The sequence below is a fragment of the Drosophila sechellia genome, chromosome 2L (genome assembly GCF_004382195.2).
Source record: "Drosophila sechellia strain sech25 chromosome 2L, ASM438219v1, whole genome shotgun sequence".
NCBI classification, from domain to species: domain Eukaryota; kingdom Metazoa; phylum Arthropoda; class Insecta; order Diptera; family Drosophilidae; genus Drosophila; species Drosophila sechellia.
The window spans coordinates 23,895,801-23,913,994 of record NC_045949.1 but is presented as its reverse complement, the minus strand read 5'-3'; the positions used below and the strand labels follow the sequence as shown (position 1 = coordinate 23,913,994).

Sequence of the window (18,194 nt, the reverse complement as noted above, 5' to 3'; positions counted from 1 at the left end):
ATCGACTTTTTATTTCACTTATTTTTGTAAAATGGAATGTTTAGATAGGAAAAAAAGACACTGCCGCCTCTGTCTGCTTTTAGTAATTTGTGTTTACCTAACTGATTAGAAATTCGAATTAATGAGTTCCGGCATTCTATCCAGTCCTTTGCGCTAATTTGCGAATTTGTAATAACTGCCAACTCATGTAATGTTTTCCCTCAGATGGATAAATATCTACCACAAATTTGTATCGGCAATGTTCAGGATTAGGAGTGAATTTAAAAGGCATTTTGGTGTTTCTATGTTCTGTTTTAGCCAAATTGCTTATAGTGCTTTCATTGATTATATTCTGATTTAGTAATTGGGTATTTGCAAAGAATCGATTTTCTTTAAATAATTTTGCCAATTTCTGTATATTTGGATGTAAAAGTCTTTCATGGGATTGAAGTATAAGTATAACATGCTTTAATAGGAAAATATACGCGCTCTCCATATAGTAGGTAATGCGTCTATGAATAAATACGGACAAGGTCAGATCGCATCGGCTATTTATCCTGATCCAGAATATATATACCTTATATTGTCGAAAAAAAAATGTTTTTGGTCTACCGATATAAATTGGGCAGACATAAATTTAAATTATAAATTAAAAAAATAAATTTGCATGAAACATCAAAAATAAAATGTGCATTAATTCGATACATTATCTTCTATTTCGGTAAAAAATATTTAATGTAATCATCATATAAGGCGTCTATTTTCTTAGTTCTTGATTCGTCAATATAAGAGACTTGATGATAAAAGCCGTTGGCAAGAGTCCCGTCACATATGTATTCGCCTCTCGCCTGCTGTAGTTGTTGGCCGGAAACACACAATTAGGATAGGACACTAGTAGCTGTGTGAGTAGCTGTGCAAGAAAGATACATAGAACTCTCCGCTTCAATAATGCTTCGCTCTCCTCGTAGCATTCCCTTTTTTTTAATGAAAAATGTATAAGTATAAATAGAAGCGTCCTCAGCTCAAACACCTACAGTTTTATAGTGATCACTCTTGTGAAAGGTTGTGTGCATATTATCGGATGTTACCACCTTCATCAACTGAGTAAGTGATAGCATGGCATTGCTAGATTTTTTATAAAAGTGTGACATTAGTTCGTTACCGCGCCCTAAGGGAAAATGTACTGTCGTTGAAATGCTAATAGAAATGTCTAAAAACGTAAAAAATAACGGAAAAAGCTTGTAATGTTAATGTAAGTTAGTAAAACACTTATTAATTGATCAACAACAAAAATAATGCGCATTCTCAGTGGTTCCATCGTGAAAGCAAAACGAGGATATGAAGACCGATCAAAGTTCTTGGCGTTCAATGAACTCCCACAAAACGGCTAAAACCCGAATTGGTTCCCTGCCTCAAGTAGATAAACTCAAAACTTGTTAAACCTCTTTTTGATTTTGGTTTTTTTTTTTAATTCTTTCATACGCTTCTTACTGTTTCTTGCTATACGTTAATTCGCTGTCGTACTTTGTCTGGAATCCCGAAGAAATATATAAAATTAATTTTACACCAAATAAGCAAACCGGTTCATAATAGCCTAATAAATATGCGAAATGAACACAAATGTTCTCAGAAAATATTCTTATGGTATTTAGTAAATGGATGGTAATATATAGAATTCATACAATTAACTAATATAAAATTTTCTGAACTATTAATTTATTTATAGTTAAGAACTAATGAAACACGAATGAGCATCCATGGCAACATAGGATTTATATTACGTGAGTTAAACAATATTATTTTTTTCTTTGAACAATTTTGTTGTGGTACTTTCTGTAGCAATTGTATATTAAAAAAAATCAAATTGGTTTATACCGATTAAGATCAATTACAAAGCATTTTCAATTAATCTTCTCATATTTTTTGGCATATTCACAGAAATCGGAAAAATAAATATGTAATCAAACCAAAGTTTTTGGTATACCGATAGAAATTGGCCAAAGGAAAAGAAAAAATTTTTTTAAAAATGTGGACTTAACAGTTTTTGGGGCTTGTGATAAAACAATAGTAATTTCAAAAAAATATAAATATTTTCCAATAGTTTTGTCGTTGCAGTTTTGTGCGGTTTGTTAATTTATTTAAATATTTTCTTGTCCACCAGACCTTTTTCTACCGAAGTGACTTTGTCTTACATAGTATATTTATAAAGTAAATTAATATATTAAAAGTTTTTTTTGTTAAGTGTATATTTTTATACCAGTTACTTGTACAGTAAAAGCGTATACTAGATTGGTTGAAAAGTATGTAACAGGCAGAAGAAAGCGTTTCAGATCATATAAAGTATATATATTCTTGATCAGGTTCAAATGCCGATCTGGCCATGTACGTCTGTCCGTATGAACGTCGAGATCTCAGCATCTATAAAAGCTAGAAGGATTGAGATCAAGCATACAGATTCTAGGGACAAAGACGCAGCGCTAGTTTGTTGACCCATGTTGCCACGCCCACTCTAACGACCACAAACCGCACAAAACTCCCACGCCCACACTTTTCAAAAATGAGTTGATATTTTTCACATTTTTATTAGTCTTGTAAATTTCTATCGATTTGTTTAATTGATTTTTTTCTACTCCCACTCTAACGTCCTTAAACCGCCCAAAACTGCCACACCAACATTTTTGAAAATTGTTTGGATATTTTATCATAATTTTATTAGTCTTGTAAAGTTCTATCGATTTGCCAAACAACTTTTTGTCGCGCCTCTCTAAACCCCTTAAGCCACCAAGTCGGTCATGCAGACAATTTTGAACAATTTTTAAGTTTTTTTTCCTATTTTCTTCCCAATATTTATCGATATCCCATAATAATTATTACATTTCGCGTTCCCATTCACACTAGCTGAGTAACTAGGTATCTGAAGGTCGGACAACTTGACTATAGCGTTCTCTCTTGTTTTGGTTTATATTTTATATTAATGGCAATTGCTTCGAGATCGCTTGAGATGTTGAGGATGGTGAACTGAATAATTGACTTATGAACTAGTAGTGCTACGCCACCAAATCTGTTGGTGGATATATTTGTTAACAGTTTGTAGTTTATTGTTGTTGGTATTTTATTTGTGTATTGTATGTGGGTTTCTTGGAGGGAAATTATGTGTATACCCCACATTAGAATAAGGAGTTAGTGTGTTCATATCTTTTTAAATTTTATTGAATTACAGTTATAGACATTTTTGATCAATAGGGCTTAGAATTTGACTTGGAGGATGTGTTGGGCTTAAATTTTACGGTTTGAGGGTTAGTAATTCGTATTTGTAAGTTTTTTAATCGAAGTCTGTGCTAAGTTCATGCTCGCTGCGGCCTTCGGAGGGCTACTTTTCTAACGGCTTATGTGCAGAATTTGTTTTTGCTTTCTTTTGAAGATTGGTTTTTATTCTTGTTTGTTTTTTTTAAAGAAGATTTAAAGGTTGATGCGATTACTTGGGTTGCGATGCCAGGAAAGCGCGTCCAATCTTAACGGATGGTAAATGTCGACGATGTCGAATAATATTTAATTTAAGAGATAGGCAAAGGCTTTATTCTTTGAATAGACCGAGATTGTCTCTAATTTCTTATATTTTCTAAAGTATACATTTTTTTTAATTCGAAAGGGTAGGCAAACTTAGGCAAACAATAATATTGCGATTTAAAAAAAAAAAAAATTAAAAAAAAACAACTATTTGATTTTCGAAAATTATCGAACTTTTTCGAAAATTCATATCGCAAAAACTGTTGGTCAAACATGGGCAAACGATTCCAGTTTTCAAATTTCAAAAATTCGATTTTTCCGAACCCAGTTTCTTTGATCTGACACTAAAAAATCGATGTCTACTAGACCATGTTTACTCTAATTTTGACACAATTATTTTAAATTATTTTTAAAATTTATTTTGTAATGTACATAGATATGGCTATTACTATTTCTATGCTATACGAAACTAAATTTTTTTGATCAATGAGCCCGGCAATTATGTCTGAATATGTAAACCCAATCTCAGCTTAAAACTGTGTATTTGGAAGGATTGTGTGTTTGGGAGAACCGGTTGACGGTAAGATAACGTTCAAGGAAAATGTAAATAGTTAAATATATTTATTTAAATTCTGCACAAATCAAAGTAGATTCACTCGCTAAGCGAAAAAGTCATGATGATTATGAATATAAAAATCTAATACATTTTGGGAATTTATTAAAAATCACCGCTGGATAAGGGATTACAAATAGAAATTCGGATGACAGAAAAAGCAAATCCGTTCGCTTGGAAAGTCATCCGCTTTCGTAATCTATGCACCTGCGAATCGTTGTCAATTATCCCCGTAACCAACTAATATAAATTACATTCATTCGAAAACCATATTGTATTATATTGTAACGATTCATCAGGCTAGGGTGGTGTTATGAAATATTCCAGGACTCTCGCGCGAAGGTACAGCTGCTCCTTGTCGGTTATGTGGGGTGGTGGTCTTGTCCTGGAATCTCAGCCTAATTTCATTCTAATGATTATCGATGTGATTGCGTGCTACGACAATTAAGAAAAGGGTGGCAAATCGCCATGCACGACACAGCCAACGGACAGGTAGCTTCTTTTACCCTACACGCTTTCGCTCGATCCTCAGATGTGTTGGAGGATCGTGTAATGCTCGCCCTACCTTGGCCATTCTTTAACAAAAATTACAAACAGTTGTCATCCTGAATTGCCCCTTTTGGTCGCTAACTTGAACTAAATGGCGCCTTGCTCTCATTTACACTTACACATATGGCTACAAAAAAATAATACTAAGAAATTATCACGAACTTAAACTACTTTTCTATTCCGGACCGAGCTCGCTACCTCGTTGCGGAATCCCTTCGCGGTCGCCAACTTGGCCCTGAGATTAACGTCGACGCGTTCACAAGCTTCTCAAAGAAACCTTGCTTTGCGCCAGACTATGGGAACTGATCAGTTCAATCGCAGCGCTCCCTTCTCGAACCGTTTGGAAACTTAAAACGCGACGGGGAAACAGGAATATCACGCTGCTCTTAAATTCTCTTAAGCGTATGAGAAATTCTTACACTGCATCGAACCAAAAACTGCGGATGGTCTAGGATTTCTTTGCGAATTTTAGAGACTGGCGGATCGCTCGCTATTTCTTCCGAACTTTACAATGGTCTTAAAACCAATGTCGACCCTCACAAATGCATGCCAGTTTTCCGTATTTCCCTCAAAATTTGGGTTTTCAACTCCACAGGCCTCAAGGCCCCTTGTCCCTGGTGCTAAACCAAATAGCCGCCGTCCTTATGTCTTCGGCTGGTGATCCAATGCTACACCCCAAGCGACTTCAAACTCCACTCTAAGCGACATCGACTTTATTCACTTCCTAGACCCAGTTGATTTTGGGGTTACCTGGATTTCCTCTGGCACTCGCTTACCCTTTCTTTAGAAGGGAATTAATGATGTTTCCTCTTTCAGTCCGAAATTCCTGACCCGAAGAATTCTTCTTCTGCCGCAGTTTCAGTTCTGGAAACCGAACATAGATGGCGGCCCCAAACCTTCTTACCCCCTAGATGACACTAGCTGCCACAAGCGCTAGTCCCTTTCAGCCAGGGTCTTAATCGCCTCAGCCACCTTCTCTATGCTCTTAACCACACTTTCTATAAATTTATGGTGCTTATCGCAATGCCAAAGTGTGCGATAGCCTCGCTCGAGCTATTTTTGAAGTTTAATTCGTGTACCCACTCCTGTCACATCTGGGTTGACATCGGAATTGCGGGAACGTAGACTGTGGCTGACTGTGTAGTATGGACCACAAGAAGCGTTCTATTCTATTCGACTATGCGCAAACTCATTTTTTAATAGCCGTTTTCCGATCGTACCATGCCTTGATATTAACATGTTGCTTATTATAACGACCTTTTTCTCTACGTTCTGACGGCTCCGAGTAGGGGCGACTAACTCAGACAGGATGTGTGATTTCCGACCAAGAAGAAGGGAACTTTCCGATCTTATATTAAGTTTTATTCGGGATATCTCCGGCTCTCGATAAGAACTCCGCTGGTCCTTGCCATCTGCTGTTCTGCGTCGTTTTCTCGATGTTCGTGATCCTCGACTACCCGGACCAGGTAGTGCACGTCTGGTATGACCACAGAACTTCACTGCTCCCCCTGTCGCACCCTCACCGTGTAGATCTTAACGTTGCACTCTCAGTCTTGTAGACTAATGCACTTTCGTTCACTGTTGGTGATTGTACGCCCACTTTTGATTCTTCCTCATTGGACTCCAAGGCGGGTTCTCCTTTCTTGGACGACGTCCCCATCGGACTTCGTCAGCGACGAACCCATTCGCTATGTCCGCGTTTTCTCCCATAAACATTAGAAATGTGTTATAATGAGCTGGAATTTTGTGCTATTTTAATATTTCCTTTGAGATAACATAACATAATTATTTGTAAATCAAATATGATTATAATTTAAAATTGGATGACACAATAATTAACATAAAAAGAAGAGTATTCTGAAACAAATAAAAAAATTTTCAATTTCGCGTTCAAATGAATGTTTCGGTCGCCATGGTAACCATGGTTCGTGTCGGAACATTGTTCCACAATATCGAAGAACCGGTTGCCAAACCGAAACCTAATCAACATTATGGTTCAAGCCATGTCACTTTCCTTTGTAAAAAAAAGTTTTACTTATACTTATTATTTGGATAAATATTCCATGTGGACCTGAAAAAAGGATGCTCATTAGTGCTGGTATAAGGAAAAATTGACGCTTAAAACTACATCTTATAAGTATTTAATATAAAATTCTGTATTTCTAAAATTTGCAAATGCTTGGCCGAATTGTCATACTCACTTTGTACTTATAATACTGGGAATTTAAATGCATGTCACAGAAAAATTTTTTCTTAAAAAAAGAGCAAACTTAATATTTGGAATTAATGCCCATCGATTTAAAATGTTTCAAAACTTTGACGCTAGTTTATTTGGCAAATATGAGGTTTTACAAAATAAATTAAAATAGATCTGTAATCTGTGACCTGTAGTCAAGCTTTTGTGCAAAACGTATTAAGTGCAGTCCTTAGCTTTTTGTCCAGAAATGCCTAGCAGCTCCTGATTAAGAGTCCTAAGTAATGGGTGCTTGCCGCAACCGCAAAGTCCACGAAAGTCATCTAAATCAAGGGCCCAACTCATGCCGCCACGTAGCTGCAAGAACATTCACAGACCATTGTTAAGGAGATTCAAAATGGGGATTGTTCTTACCTACCCTTCATTAATAAGATGGAACTTATGCAATAAGTACGATGTTTTTTGTTGATATAACCACTTTGCAGGCTACTTAACAGCTAAAAAAACCTAGGATTTGATCGAGAAGTAATATTCCGAAAACAAAAGATAAAAGTTGGATGTGTGTTTTTTTTGTGGTCGTTGGGTTTTACATAACCAGCACATCATTTTATAATCCATAGTCAAAAACAAGAGAAATTGCTATTGTAACGAACTGTTTTCATATATTCAGCAGACTACGAATTGCAACGGCTAGCTCAGAGAGTTTGATTGTTCGTCCCACAAAATTTATGTTTTGTTTGACCAAGAAGAATACAGGATTTTAGAATAAATTAGCTTTATTAAGATACCACTCGATAATGGATTCCTACAGTCCTCGCCGTCTGCTGCGCGGCATTACTCCTTCGTCGTCCCTCCTTTGTTGTCACGCGACGTCCTTGACAGCGGCCCCGTGCCGGCTCGAAAGGGACTAAGGATGTTATGGTGGTGCAGGTGTATCGTCCGTTATGTCGCATTTGCCGACCAATGACTCTACTGTCTCTTCTGACCACGACAGGCCCTTGTCGTCTCTAACAACGGATCATCTGCCGACTCGAAAGAGACCTAAAATTTTATGATGGAGGTGTATCGTTCGTGAGGTTGAACCAAAGCTCGTCCCAGAACCACCTTTGCTAACCAAAGTCTCCACTGTCCCTTCTGACCAAGTTGAGTCTTCGTACTCTTCTGCGTCCTCGTCGTGGGTTTGCCTCCTTGCTCGGCTCCGTCACTTAAAGTGACCGAAATCATACCGCGGCTCACTGACTGATTGCCTGATTTAAGACTCCTAACACTATAGTCGAGTTCCTCGACTATCAGATGCACGTTACTCAGCTAATAATATTTATGGCATATCGATAGATATTGAAGAATATAATGAGAAAAATTTACAAGACTACTAAAAATATAAAAAAATATCAAAACACTTTTCAAAAATGTTGGCGTGGCGGTTTACGGGCGTGGAAACAAAATTGCCTCTATGCTCTGGATTGTTAATATCAACATACGGACAGACCGATATTGCCAGTTCGACTTGGCTATTGATCCTGATCAAGATATATATACTATATATGGTCGGAAATACTCTAGTATACTTTAGTATACTATGCTATAACTGTAGATGCTATAACAGTAAAAGCTGGTTCATCAAACCATTCACGTCTAGAGCCAAATACTTCAGGGCGAAAGCCATGTGGCTGTGGTGTTGCTCCTGCAATTCGTTTATCGCCATTGGCAACTGCGCTCGAAAAAATCAAATTCGTGTCCAGCCAGTAAAACAGTATGTTGTATTGGCCACAAGATGCTAATATCCACGAGTATTCCACACCACGACGACTGTGTGAAAAAATATTTTACCCGGTGTCCTTACTATACTACTACTATAGCGCGCAAACTTCAATAACGGGTTTAAAAAACAGTAGAATCGTTAAAAAAAAGATGTATCAGGTAGAAGGAATGGTTCCGAGTCCACGTCCACGCCTTTCCACGTCCACAAAACACAAAACACTTACACCAAGTAACGATTACACTTAATGATATAGCCACCAAAATGGGCCAAAAAGATATTCAAGTTTTTTTGTTCTTTTGTTTAGCACACCTGCCTCGCTCGCTTGCTTTACTATAATATTTACTTCTCCTATTCGCATCTTAAAATGAAACAGTTAACAAAAAAAAATAGCTAAACTAAGCTTATTAGTGAAAAAGTGTTGAACATCAATAGTTATGGAATTTAATAGTTACGAGGATATGAAATTTGAAAGAAATTGTTTAACTCATTTGGGAAATATACGTTTGAAAACAAAGGGCGTAGGAAATTAAACTAAAGTTTAATTATCCTAAATTCCCCTAACAGGACGCCGGGATAATAGTTATGATGTCGATATGAACCTATTTCTCCACGGTTAAGTTCCAAAGGTTACACTCTTTGCAATTTTTCTGCAATTTACCTTGTATGCACGGTTTATGGTATACATGACCACATTCAAAGCTGGTTATACAATTAAAGTGTGTGCCTACCATCAGTACTGGACGGTGGCACAATGAGCACATTTGTTCGTTGGAAACCTGCTGACCTCGTCTTTGCGTGGTGACTATCTCCGAGTGAATTTCAAAATAGTCATTAAGTTGAATTTGTTGGGCAGAGGATAAAATTTCACCTTGAAGATTGTAGTGCCACAGCATTTTAATAAGTGATTGTCGTAGGTTTGGAATGTTCTGTCCCATTTTTATCTTTCCAACAACCACCGCTGGGCTAAAGTAGTCTAATGCAAACAAAAAAAAAAGAAGAATAATAGAACATGTTACCATTGAAAAGTATGTTACCAACTATGCCGTCCAAAACTTTCGTCACGATTTCAGGATGATTGCTAAATTCATTAATAAGTGCATTCCAAAGATCGTTGTCATCGTGCTCCTTGCAAAACTCGATGGCCATTTCTATGTCTCTGATCTAAAAATTTTTAATTTATAATTAAAGTTATCACCCACCCATTTTGCCTTACGCGGTGAATAATGATATTTAGTGCTTCGGCCGCTTCTACACCACCCATACAACCGAGCAGGTAGACTATTTCTGGATAAAAGTTTTCCTGTTTGCATATGACCAACGCCTCCTGAATGTCATAGTCCTTTGAACGCTTTAGAAAGGGCAAAGGAATGTAAATGTATCCTCAGGTGTGGTGAAGGATCGTGTTATGCCCGCCCAACCTAGGCCATTCCGTACCAAAAAAATCACAAACAATTGTCGTCCCGAATGGCTCCTTCGGTCGCTAACCGCGGCTTACAGGGAATACCTCATAGTCATAGGCAAACAATTTAGTTTTTCAAAACATTATAAAAAAGGATTATATTATATTATATTTTATATATATATATTTTATATTTTGTGCCTTCAAAAATCCATTAAAAGTTAACAAACATTTCTTTTCGGATATATGGGCGTGTGTACGGCCAGCAGCCAAAAATTAAACGGACCAAAAAGAAACAAAGAAATAAGCGGTATCAATCTGCAAATCGCAAAGACAAATAGCAGAGAACAATTGTGCCCTTAAAAACCAATTCCACCATTCCGGTCTGCTAAAGACCTTGGCCTTGAAAACGATACTAATCCTACTAATGCTTAGGCGATAAAAATATTGGTGCGCCTTGCGCACCGTGGGACCAGGACCCCGATTACGTGAATTTAATTTATATTTTTTTTATCTCATGCCTTTTTTTTCATTAAATAAATCAGTTAAAAAACTCACCCACTTTTGGGAATCCACCGACGAAAGCGCTTCCGGGTGATTTTCCTGTGGAATTCAAGACTTATGCAAATAAAATATAAAATAATTTGGAGACATGCAGCGCCACTTGCGATCTTTTTTTCTCTTCTCGCTTATTTCATTTTTTTTCTCAAAGGCCATCCAATGTTGGGCTGCACTACATTCTAAACCAAATGCGGCGTCTCGCTGTCACTTATAAAAAAACATACACATATAAAAAAACCACTAAGAACTTAACACTACTTAAACTAATTAATTATTTCTGACCGGACTTAACATTTCTTTCGACGCATCCACGATTTTAATAGAGACACAAATACTGCCACAAAAGCCGCGTCAATTGCTTTGGGCCAGACTCCGGGAACTAATCAGCTCGATCGCCGTGTTCTCTTCCCGCACCTTTTGGAACCAGGGAACCAGGAATATCACGCTGCTCTTAATTTCTCTTAAACATAAGCAAACTCTATGCGTTGCATCGAACCAAAAATTGCGCTAGGTCGCGAATTTTTTTGGCGACCTTCGGTTCTTTGAAATTTTCTAAAAAAAAGCGACGGCGACCCTCACAAATGCATGCCAGTTTTCCTTAATTTAATTTATATTTATGATTTCCACTTTCTCGGGCTTCTAGGCCCCCTGTTCTGGTTTCCCGCCAAAAACAGCCTCATTCGTTCTATTTTCGCTTGGTGAGCCAACGCTTCCCTCCAAACGACTTCGACTTTGCTCACTTCCCAGTTGCTCTCGAAGTTAATATATATAATATATTTAAATTATGTTTCAGAGATATCTAACCTGAATTTCCCCCGGCACTCGCTTACCCTTTTTTTCGAATCCAGCCCCTCAATGATAATCATGAATTTTTTTTCACTTTTCGCCGGCCACAAAAAAACTTTTCACTGTTTCGTCAGACCGTTAGAAATGGACTAAAACCATCTTGGCCTTCGGATGCACGCCGAACCCAGACTCCCAAGGCTGATACCACCAAGCTAGTAAGTCTTCTAAATCGTAGTACGAATTCCCAACCTTTCTCCGGACCCGAGCTTTCAGGTAATTCGGACCCAATTTGGCATTATACCCCGCTTGGAAATTATTATGCCTGTAATTATTACGAAACACTTCCTGGCCCACATCATAAGATATTATTCAGGATCGGAGGTTGTAAAGCCGCTCATTCTTATCATTTTGCTTTCTCATTACTTCCACGGCCTTATTCCTCACTAACTCCAAGGAATCCTCCCTAGCAAAAGCCATGGACCGATCCTGAATCAACCCCAGAGCTCTTAACAATTTATATGTAGATCCTGATCCAACAAAGTGCTGCCCGAACACCATATAATATGGAGTAGTTCCCAAACTGGAATGCCCCGCGGATCTCAAAGCACAGCAAATGCTACTCAGCTCTTCGTTGCGATTTTTCTAGTCTGGCCTGACGTACGACCGGATCGCCGCTAATACCGACCTATTTAGTCTTTCGGAAGCATTCGACTGCGGTGAAAATACCGCCGTTAGCTTGTGACGCACCTGTCCCCTAGGAATTTCTGGAACGCGTCGGACTTGAACTGAAAACCGTTATCCGACACAACCGTTTCGGGCACTCCGAACGTATGGAACCAATCCTGTTGCAAATACTTTATGACTACATCGGCCGTAAGGTTCTTCACTGACTTGAACAAGCCTTGTCGCAAGCTAGAACATCTTTTACCAAACTTGGCGAATAATAATATCTTCGAACTCGTTCTAAGGTCTTATGTATTCCCAGTGGCCATTTTTTAAAACACTCTGGACTAAGCCCTTGGGGATCCCCAACATTCAGACAAACTGATCATGCAAATAATCACCGGTGACATGATCCATTTTCCTATATACAAGGCCGTTAACTAATGTAATATCTGGCAACAAGTTGTTGTTCGCCTTCAACCGCTCAACAAATTTCTTGTACTTGTCGGACTTGAACTCTGGCGAATCCAAATCGACTATCAACCCATGACTGGAATCTAACGCGGCTATATTCTCCTCATTTACCCGAGATAAATCGTCTGGCACAACATTCAGCTTGCCGCTGCGGTGCTCAATATTGAAACAACCTTCGGTTGTTTTTTTAACCAAAACTCCTCCTCCTTGCTAGCGTCACACTGCACAAAGAATGGCTTTTCGAAATACGGACTACGAAGAACAGGCGCTGAACATAACATCTCCTTCAGCTTCTCAAATGCTAGCTTTCCTTCAGGAGTCATGACGAACTTCTGTCTTGGCTTTAATAAGTCAGTCAAAGGCGCTGCTACTGACGCAAAATTATTAATAAACTTGCGATACCAGCCAACCATTCCTAAAAACCTCCGAAGACTTTTTAACGAATTTGGTAGCGGAAAATCTATCATCGCCAATATTTTCTCCGGATGTGTTTTTATTACGCCCTTCCCGACAATGTGCCCTAAATATTTCACCGAACGCATGCAAAATTTACTTTTCTCTACGTTGAGCGTCAGGCATTCCGTCTTAATATGACCTGCAACTTCTCTTAGAACCTTCAGATGTGATTCAAAGCTATCGGAAACTACCAATAGGTCGTCTAGGTAAACAAATTCGACCCATTACTTCCATACGCAGTGCTTACCGAAGACAACCCTTGCTGCGCTAGATTGCTCTCTAGACTCTTACTGCCGCTCCCATTACTATCCGATTTAAAACACACACTTCAGCGTATGGACGCTTGTCTTTCGCCCTACGTCGAATTGTGTTAATTGTTTTCAGAGCCATCCAGTAGTTTCTTATCCGCTGAGCATTTCTGGAATAAGATTTGTGACGTACTAGTGGTTGTGAGACGCGAAATGAATTATATATATTACGTTGTGAAACGTAGTTGATCTCTCCAGTTGATCTCTTTTTTTTTTTTAGAAAATTCAGCTGTAGTTCCGACGCGTTTCCCGAATGCTCTTTTAGTCGTTGTTCTTTAATGAAGCTGGGTTCTTAGCACTGACTAGTTATCCGTGGCCAGAGAGACAACTAATATAATTATCCCCCCTGTCGATTCAAGCGCCTAAATAGTCGTTACTTCAGATCCCTACTATTGGAAGATGGAAAGGTTTGGTCCACTGTATTCCTATATCAACCGTGGCTAACTGAGCCTTCAGCTATCGATCCTATTCAACTAATATAGGGTTCGAGCGAGAACCCCAGAAAGTACTGAATGTTTTGGCATACGTTGGCTAGAAAGTAAGTTTCCACAGGTGGTAATAACGATTTTGGCCACCATTTTGGGCGCCAGATAATAATGAATGATTATAAATATTTATGTAACGATTAATAAGGCTAGGTTGGTGTTATAAGATATTTCAGGACGCACGCGCGAAGGTACAGCTGCTCCTTGTCGGTTATGTGGGGTGGTGGTCTTGTCCTGGAATCTCAGCCTAATTTCGTTCTGAGGAGGACATAAAGATTCTTTTACCATACATACTTTGGCTCGATCCTCAGCTATGGTGGAGGATCGTGTAATGCCCGCCCTTCCTTGGCCATACTATACCAAAAATTACAAACAGTTGTCATCGCCAACCGCGGCTCTCAGTGAATACATCCTAGTCAGAGGCAAACGAGTTAGCTTTTCAAAACATAATACAAATATATATTTAAAAACTACTAAAATTTCGTACAGCTATTATAAATGCTAACCAAAACTTAAAAAAAAAATTGGACCGCTAATAATCATTCAATTTTCAGTTTTCGATTCCCACTTGAATAATTTATAAACAGCTCCCCGCGCTTAATGCATACGGAAAGCTGATCCCCTTGGAAAATATTTAACTTAGATGAAATAATTTGAGAGTTGAGAAACAATCTTGGCACCATAAGAAATAATTAAAAATAAAAATACATTGCTCTTGGACATAGATCACGATACGTACGTGTGCACGGCCGGCACCCAAAAATTAAACGGAACAAAAAGAAACAAAGAAATAAGAGCTTTCAATCCATAAATAGCAAAGACAAATCGCAGACAAAAATTCTGCACTTGAAAAGCAATTCCACCATTTGGATTTGCACGAGACCTTGGCCTTGAAAACGATACTGATTCCACTAATACTTAGGTGATAAAATATTACAGCGCACCGTGGACCAGGATCGCGAATAGGAGAACATAATTTCACTTCATTATTCCATACTTATTAAATAAATCTGTCAATATGTTCACTTCCCCACTTTCGGGAATCCACCGACGAAAGCGATTCCGGTTAATTTTCGTGTGGTTTATTTAAATACAATGGTTAACGCTAAAAAACAAAAATAATACTGGAACACTGCTGCACCACTTCCGATATTTTTTTACTCTTCTCGCCTATTTCATTTCATTTTAAATTCCCTCCAGTCTTGGGCTGCAAAAAGCGGCTACAAAGCGCCGCCTCGCTTTCATATACACTTACACATATAAAAAATATCACAAAGGAAGAAATGATCACGAACTTAAACTACGTGCGGAATCCTTTCGCGGTCTCTAACTTGGCCCTAAGATTAACTTCGACGCATTTACAAGCTTCTCAAAAAAGAAAGACGCCTCGAAAGCCGTGTAAATCGTATATCGCTTTGGGCCAGACTCCACGAACTAATCAGTTCGAGAATGCGGGCGGGAAACGGGAATATCACATTGCTCTTAAATTCTCTTAGCGTATGAGAAATTCTTACGCTGGTGATCCAATGATTCACTCCAAACGACTCCAAACTCGATGATAACTTGCATGTCCAGAAAAAATCTCATCTGTCTCACCGCTTAGTCGGACCGTCAGAAATGGAAAAAGCCATCTTGGTATTCGGATTCCGGCCGGACCCATCTCTCTCTCTCTCTTAGTACCACCTCCATTCTCCTGGAACTGACAATTGGCTCTGTTTCCTCTTTCAGTCCGAAATTCCTGACCTGAAGAATTCTTCTTCTGACCCATTTTTAGTTCTGGAAACCGAACATAGATGGCGGCCTAAAACCTTCTTACCCCTAGATGACGCTTCCGACACTAGCTGCCACAAGCGCTATAGTATGTTTATGCATACATCGTCGTCTAAAAAGGCTAATAAAACGGAGATTTTTGTTTTATTATTTGCAATCAATTGAAGTTGTCAAATTTGTTGATATTTATCCATTTTTATATTAGTCTTGTAAATTTCTATCGATTTGCAAAAAATTTGTTTGCCACGCCCACTCTAAAGCCCTAAAGTTGCCAAGCCGGTCACGCCCACTTTTAAATATTTTCTCATTTTATTCCCTCGATATCCCAGAAAAATTATGAAATTTCGCGTTCGCATTCACACTGTAGCACACATTCGACTATAGCACTTTCTCTTGTTTTTAATTAGTTTTTCGACTGTTCCTATGGACGCTACTGATAGTCTGAATTATATATTGCCAAAAGCAGGTATATATCGAGTTAGAATATTTTATAAACAAATTGATGTTATACATGTTACTAAAGAACCTATATAAAATACTCGTCATCCGATTTTATTAAATCTTAAACCGAAATTAGAAAAAGTGTAATCGAAAGAAACGAAACTGTGCCTGTTTTTTTCGATACAAATTTATAAATTTTGTATGCACCTAAGGAATCAAATTATGTAAGCACTGTATCAGAATTCTCAGTTCATTTCAATTTCGGAAACACTGAGTTTCCCACTAAAGTCTCTAAATATGGTCAACTGATGGTATTGGTATATTTGTCATTTGCGATCATTTTTTTTTAATCTTAAATTTATACGTAATGTAAGTTCTTCAAATTTATTCGGACTTTATGGTTTCCAAGTTAATATTAAAACAACACATTCGCCGTTTCGTTACCTCCGCTTGCTTGCACAAAATTCAAAAATTTCCGTCACTGGCGTCGTTCGAGCATAGTCTATCCGCTTCTGGCTCCGGTATATCGCGCAAGCGATCCAACTTTCTGCGCGTTTAAATTTCCTTACGAAATTTATCCATGGTTCTGAGTCTAAATTCACCATCCCTACTACAGTGCTGCGGCAGATATTCTAATTCTAGACTTCCAACTTTTGAATTTAGAACTTCCTAATTCTATTGGTTGACGATGGAAACTTTGCCTCAGATTTAAAGCCTTTGCACGACAATTAAAAAATTCCAACTAATTTTATAAGCTGGGCCAAGTGGAGCTTGTATTATAATTATATATATACTATATAGTATATAGTATATATTCTTGATCAGGATCAATAGACGAGTCGAACTGACCATGTCAGTCTCTCCGTCCGTATGAACATCCAGATCTCAGGAACTATACATCTAGAAGGTTGAGATTAAGCACACAGTTTCCAGGGAAATTTTCTCGATTCATTCTGCCTTAAACTGACACGCCCATATATTTTTTTTACACTTATAAATTTTTATCGACTCGATAAAAACCTGCAACGCCCACACTTTTAAGAAATGATTTAATTTGTTTCGATTATATCAGTTGTTTTGCCCAGTTCTACCGAGATGCCGAAATCACGCTTTAGATAATTTTTTCCCCATTTTCTACCGATATTCCTGAAAAATGTTCAAAATTCTTGGTCCTACTTGGACTAGCTGAGTAACGGGTATCTGATAGTCGTGGAACTCGTCTAAAGCGTTTTCTCTTCTTATTTGCTGCGTCCCTTACCAAACATTTACATTTAAAAAAGGTAAACTAGATCAGAGCTTACTTGCTCTGACCGATTACCATAAGTTTATCCCAAATTTCGCAGTGACCAGGATCAGGATCAGTCGCACAGTCCATGTTCATCCGTCCGGATGAATGCCTCGATCTCAGACCCATTAAAGCTAGAATATTGAGATTAAGCATGCAACTTCCAGAGACATAAACGCACCGCAAGTATGTTTCCACATTCCCATTCTAACAGTCTTTTAAATTTCTATCGAATTGCCATAAAACAATACAACAATACAAAGAAACTTTGGCCACGCCCCTCCTTATGCCTACAAAACGCCCAAACGCCGTCACTCTCACACTTTTGAACAATTTTTATTTTGTCAACCAATCCGGAGTCAATCGAAAGTCAAAATTGTCATCGTTGTGCCGTTCAACTTTGGGTCGCGAAAAGTTGGTTAGACCAACATTCTTGAAAAATTGTTGGTTTTTTTTTTAATAATTTTATTAGTCCTGTAAATATCAATCGATTTTCCAAATAACTTTTTGCCACTTCCACTCTAAAGCCTCCAAATCGTCACGCCCACACTTTTTAACAATTTTTAAATTTTTTCTCATTTATTCCCCACTGTCTATCGATATCCCAGAAAAATGATGAAATTTCGCGTTCGCATTCACACAAGCTAAGTAACGGGTATCTGATAGTGGGGGAACTCGGCTATAGAATTCTCTCTTGGTTTGTTGTGTTTTTATGTATTCAGAATTAGGATACTTTATGATTAGAAACAACGAATGTATATTTTTTTCCATTTATACTCTATATGGTCTCGAATGATTCCTTTGTTGTAAGGCAAACATTATGTTTTAAAGTTATTGCATTTTTACGTTTCAAAATATGCTTTAAGGTTATATAAATATTTTCATTTAAGGATACATCTTACATTCGCCAATGTCACCATTAACAACATTTTAAAATATTGCTATAAACAGGTATGTTTTAA

General features: G+C 37.9%; 2 protein-coding genes and 1 long non-coding RNA gene across 4 annotated transcripts in view; 1 reads left to right on the top strand and 2 right to left on the bottom strand.

Moving 5' to 3' along the window:
• Positions 1 to 672: 672 nt before the first annotated feature.
• On the bottom strand, positions 673 to 1,409 carry LOC116800235. Its single transcript, XR_004361212.1, has 2 exons — positions 1,014 to 1,409; positions 673 to 953 (listed from the first exon to the last, which is right to left on the bottom strand). It is a non-coding gene; the product is annotated as an uncharacterized LOC116800235 (long non-coding RNA).
• Positions 1,014 to 18,194, top strand: part of LOC6620608 (probable chitinase 10) — a 31,261-nt gene continuing 14,080 nt past the window's right edge. Inside the window, exons 1-3 of one of the 2 annotated variants that reach the window (XM_032714131.1) lie at positions 1,014 to 1,083; positions 1,706 to 1,760; positions 18,123 to 18,183. The gene's annotated coding sequence lies outside the window, so the exon portion shown is untranslated. The remainder of the gene's footprint in view (positions 1,084 to 1,705; positions 1,761 to 18,122; positions 18,184 to 18,194) is intronic. The other variant, XM_032714130.1, reaches the window with a different exon arrangement.
• Positions 6,946 to 9,961, bottom strand: LOC116800234 (vacuolar protein sorting-associated protein 41 homolog). The gene is made up of 5 exons (XM_032714132.1): positions 9,818 to 9,961; positions 9,639 to 9,765; positions 9,473 to 9,577; positions 9,333 to 9,406; positions 6,946 to 7,199 (listed from the first exon to the last, which is right to left on the bottom strand). Exons 1-5 carry the CDS (start codon positions 9,863 to 9,865, stop codon positions 7,062 to 7,064), a joined length of 492 nt encoding a protein of 163 aa, XP_032570023.1. The 5' UTR covers positions 9,866 to 9,961; the 3' UTR covers positions 6,946 to 7,061.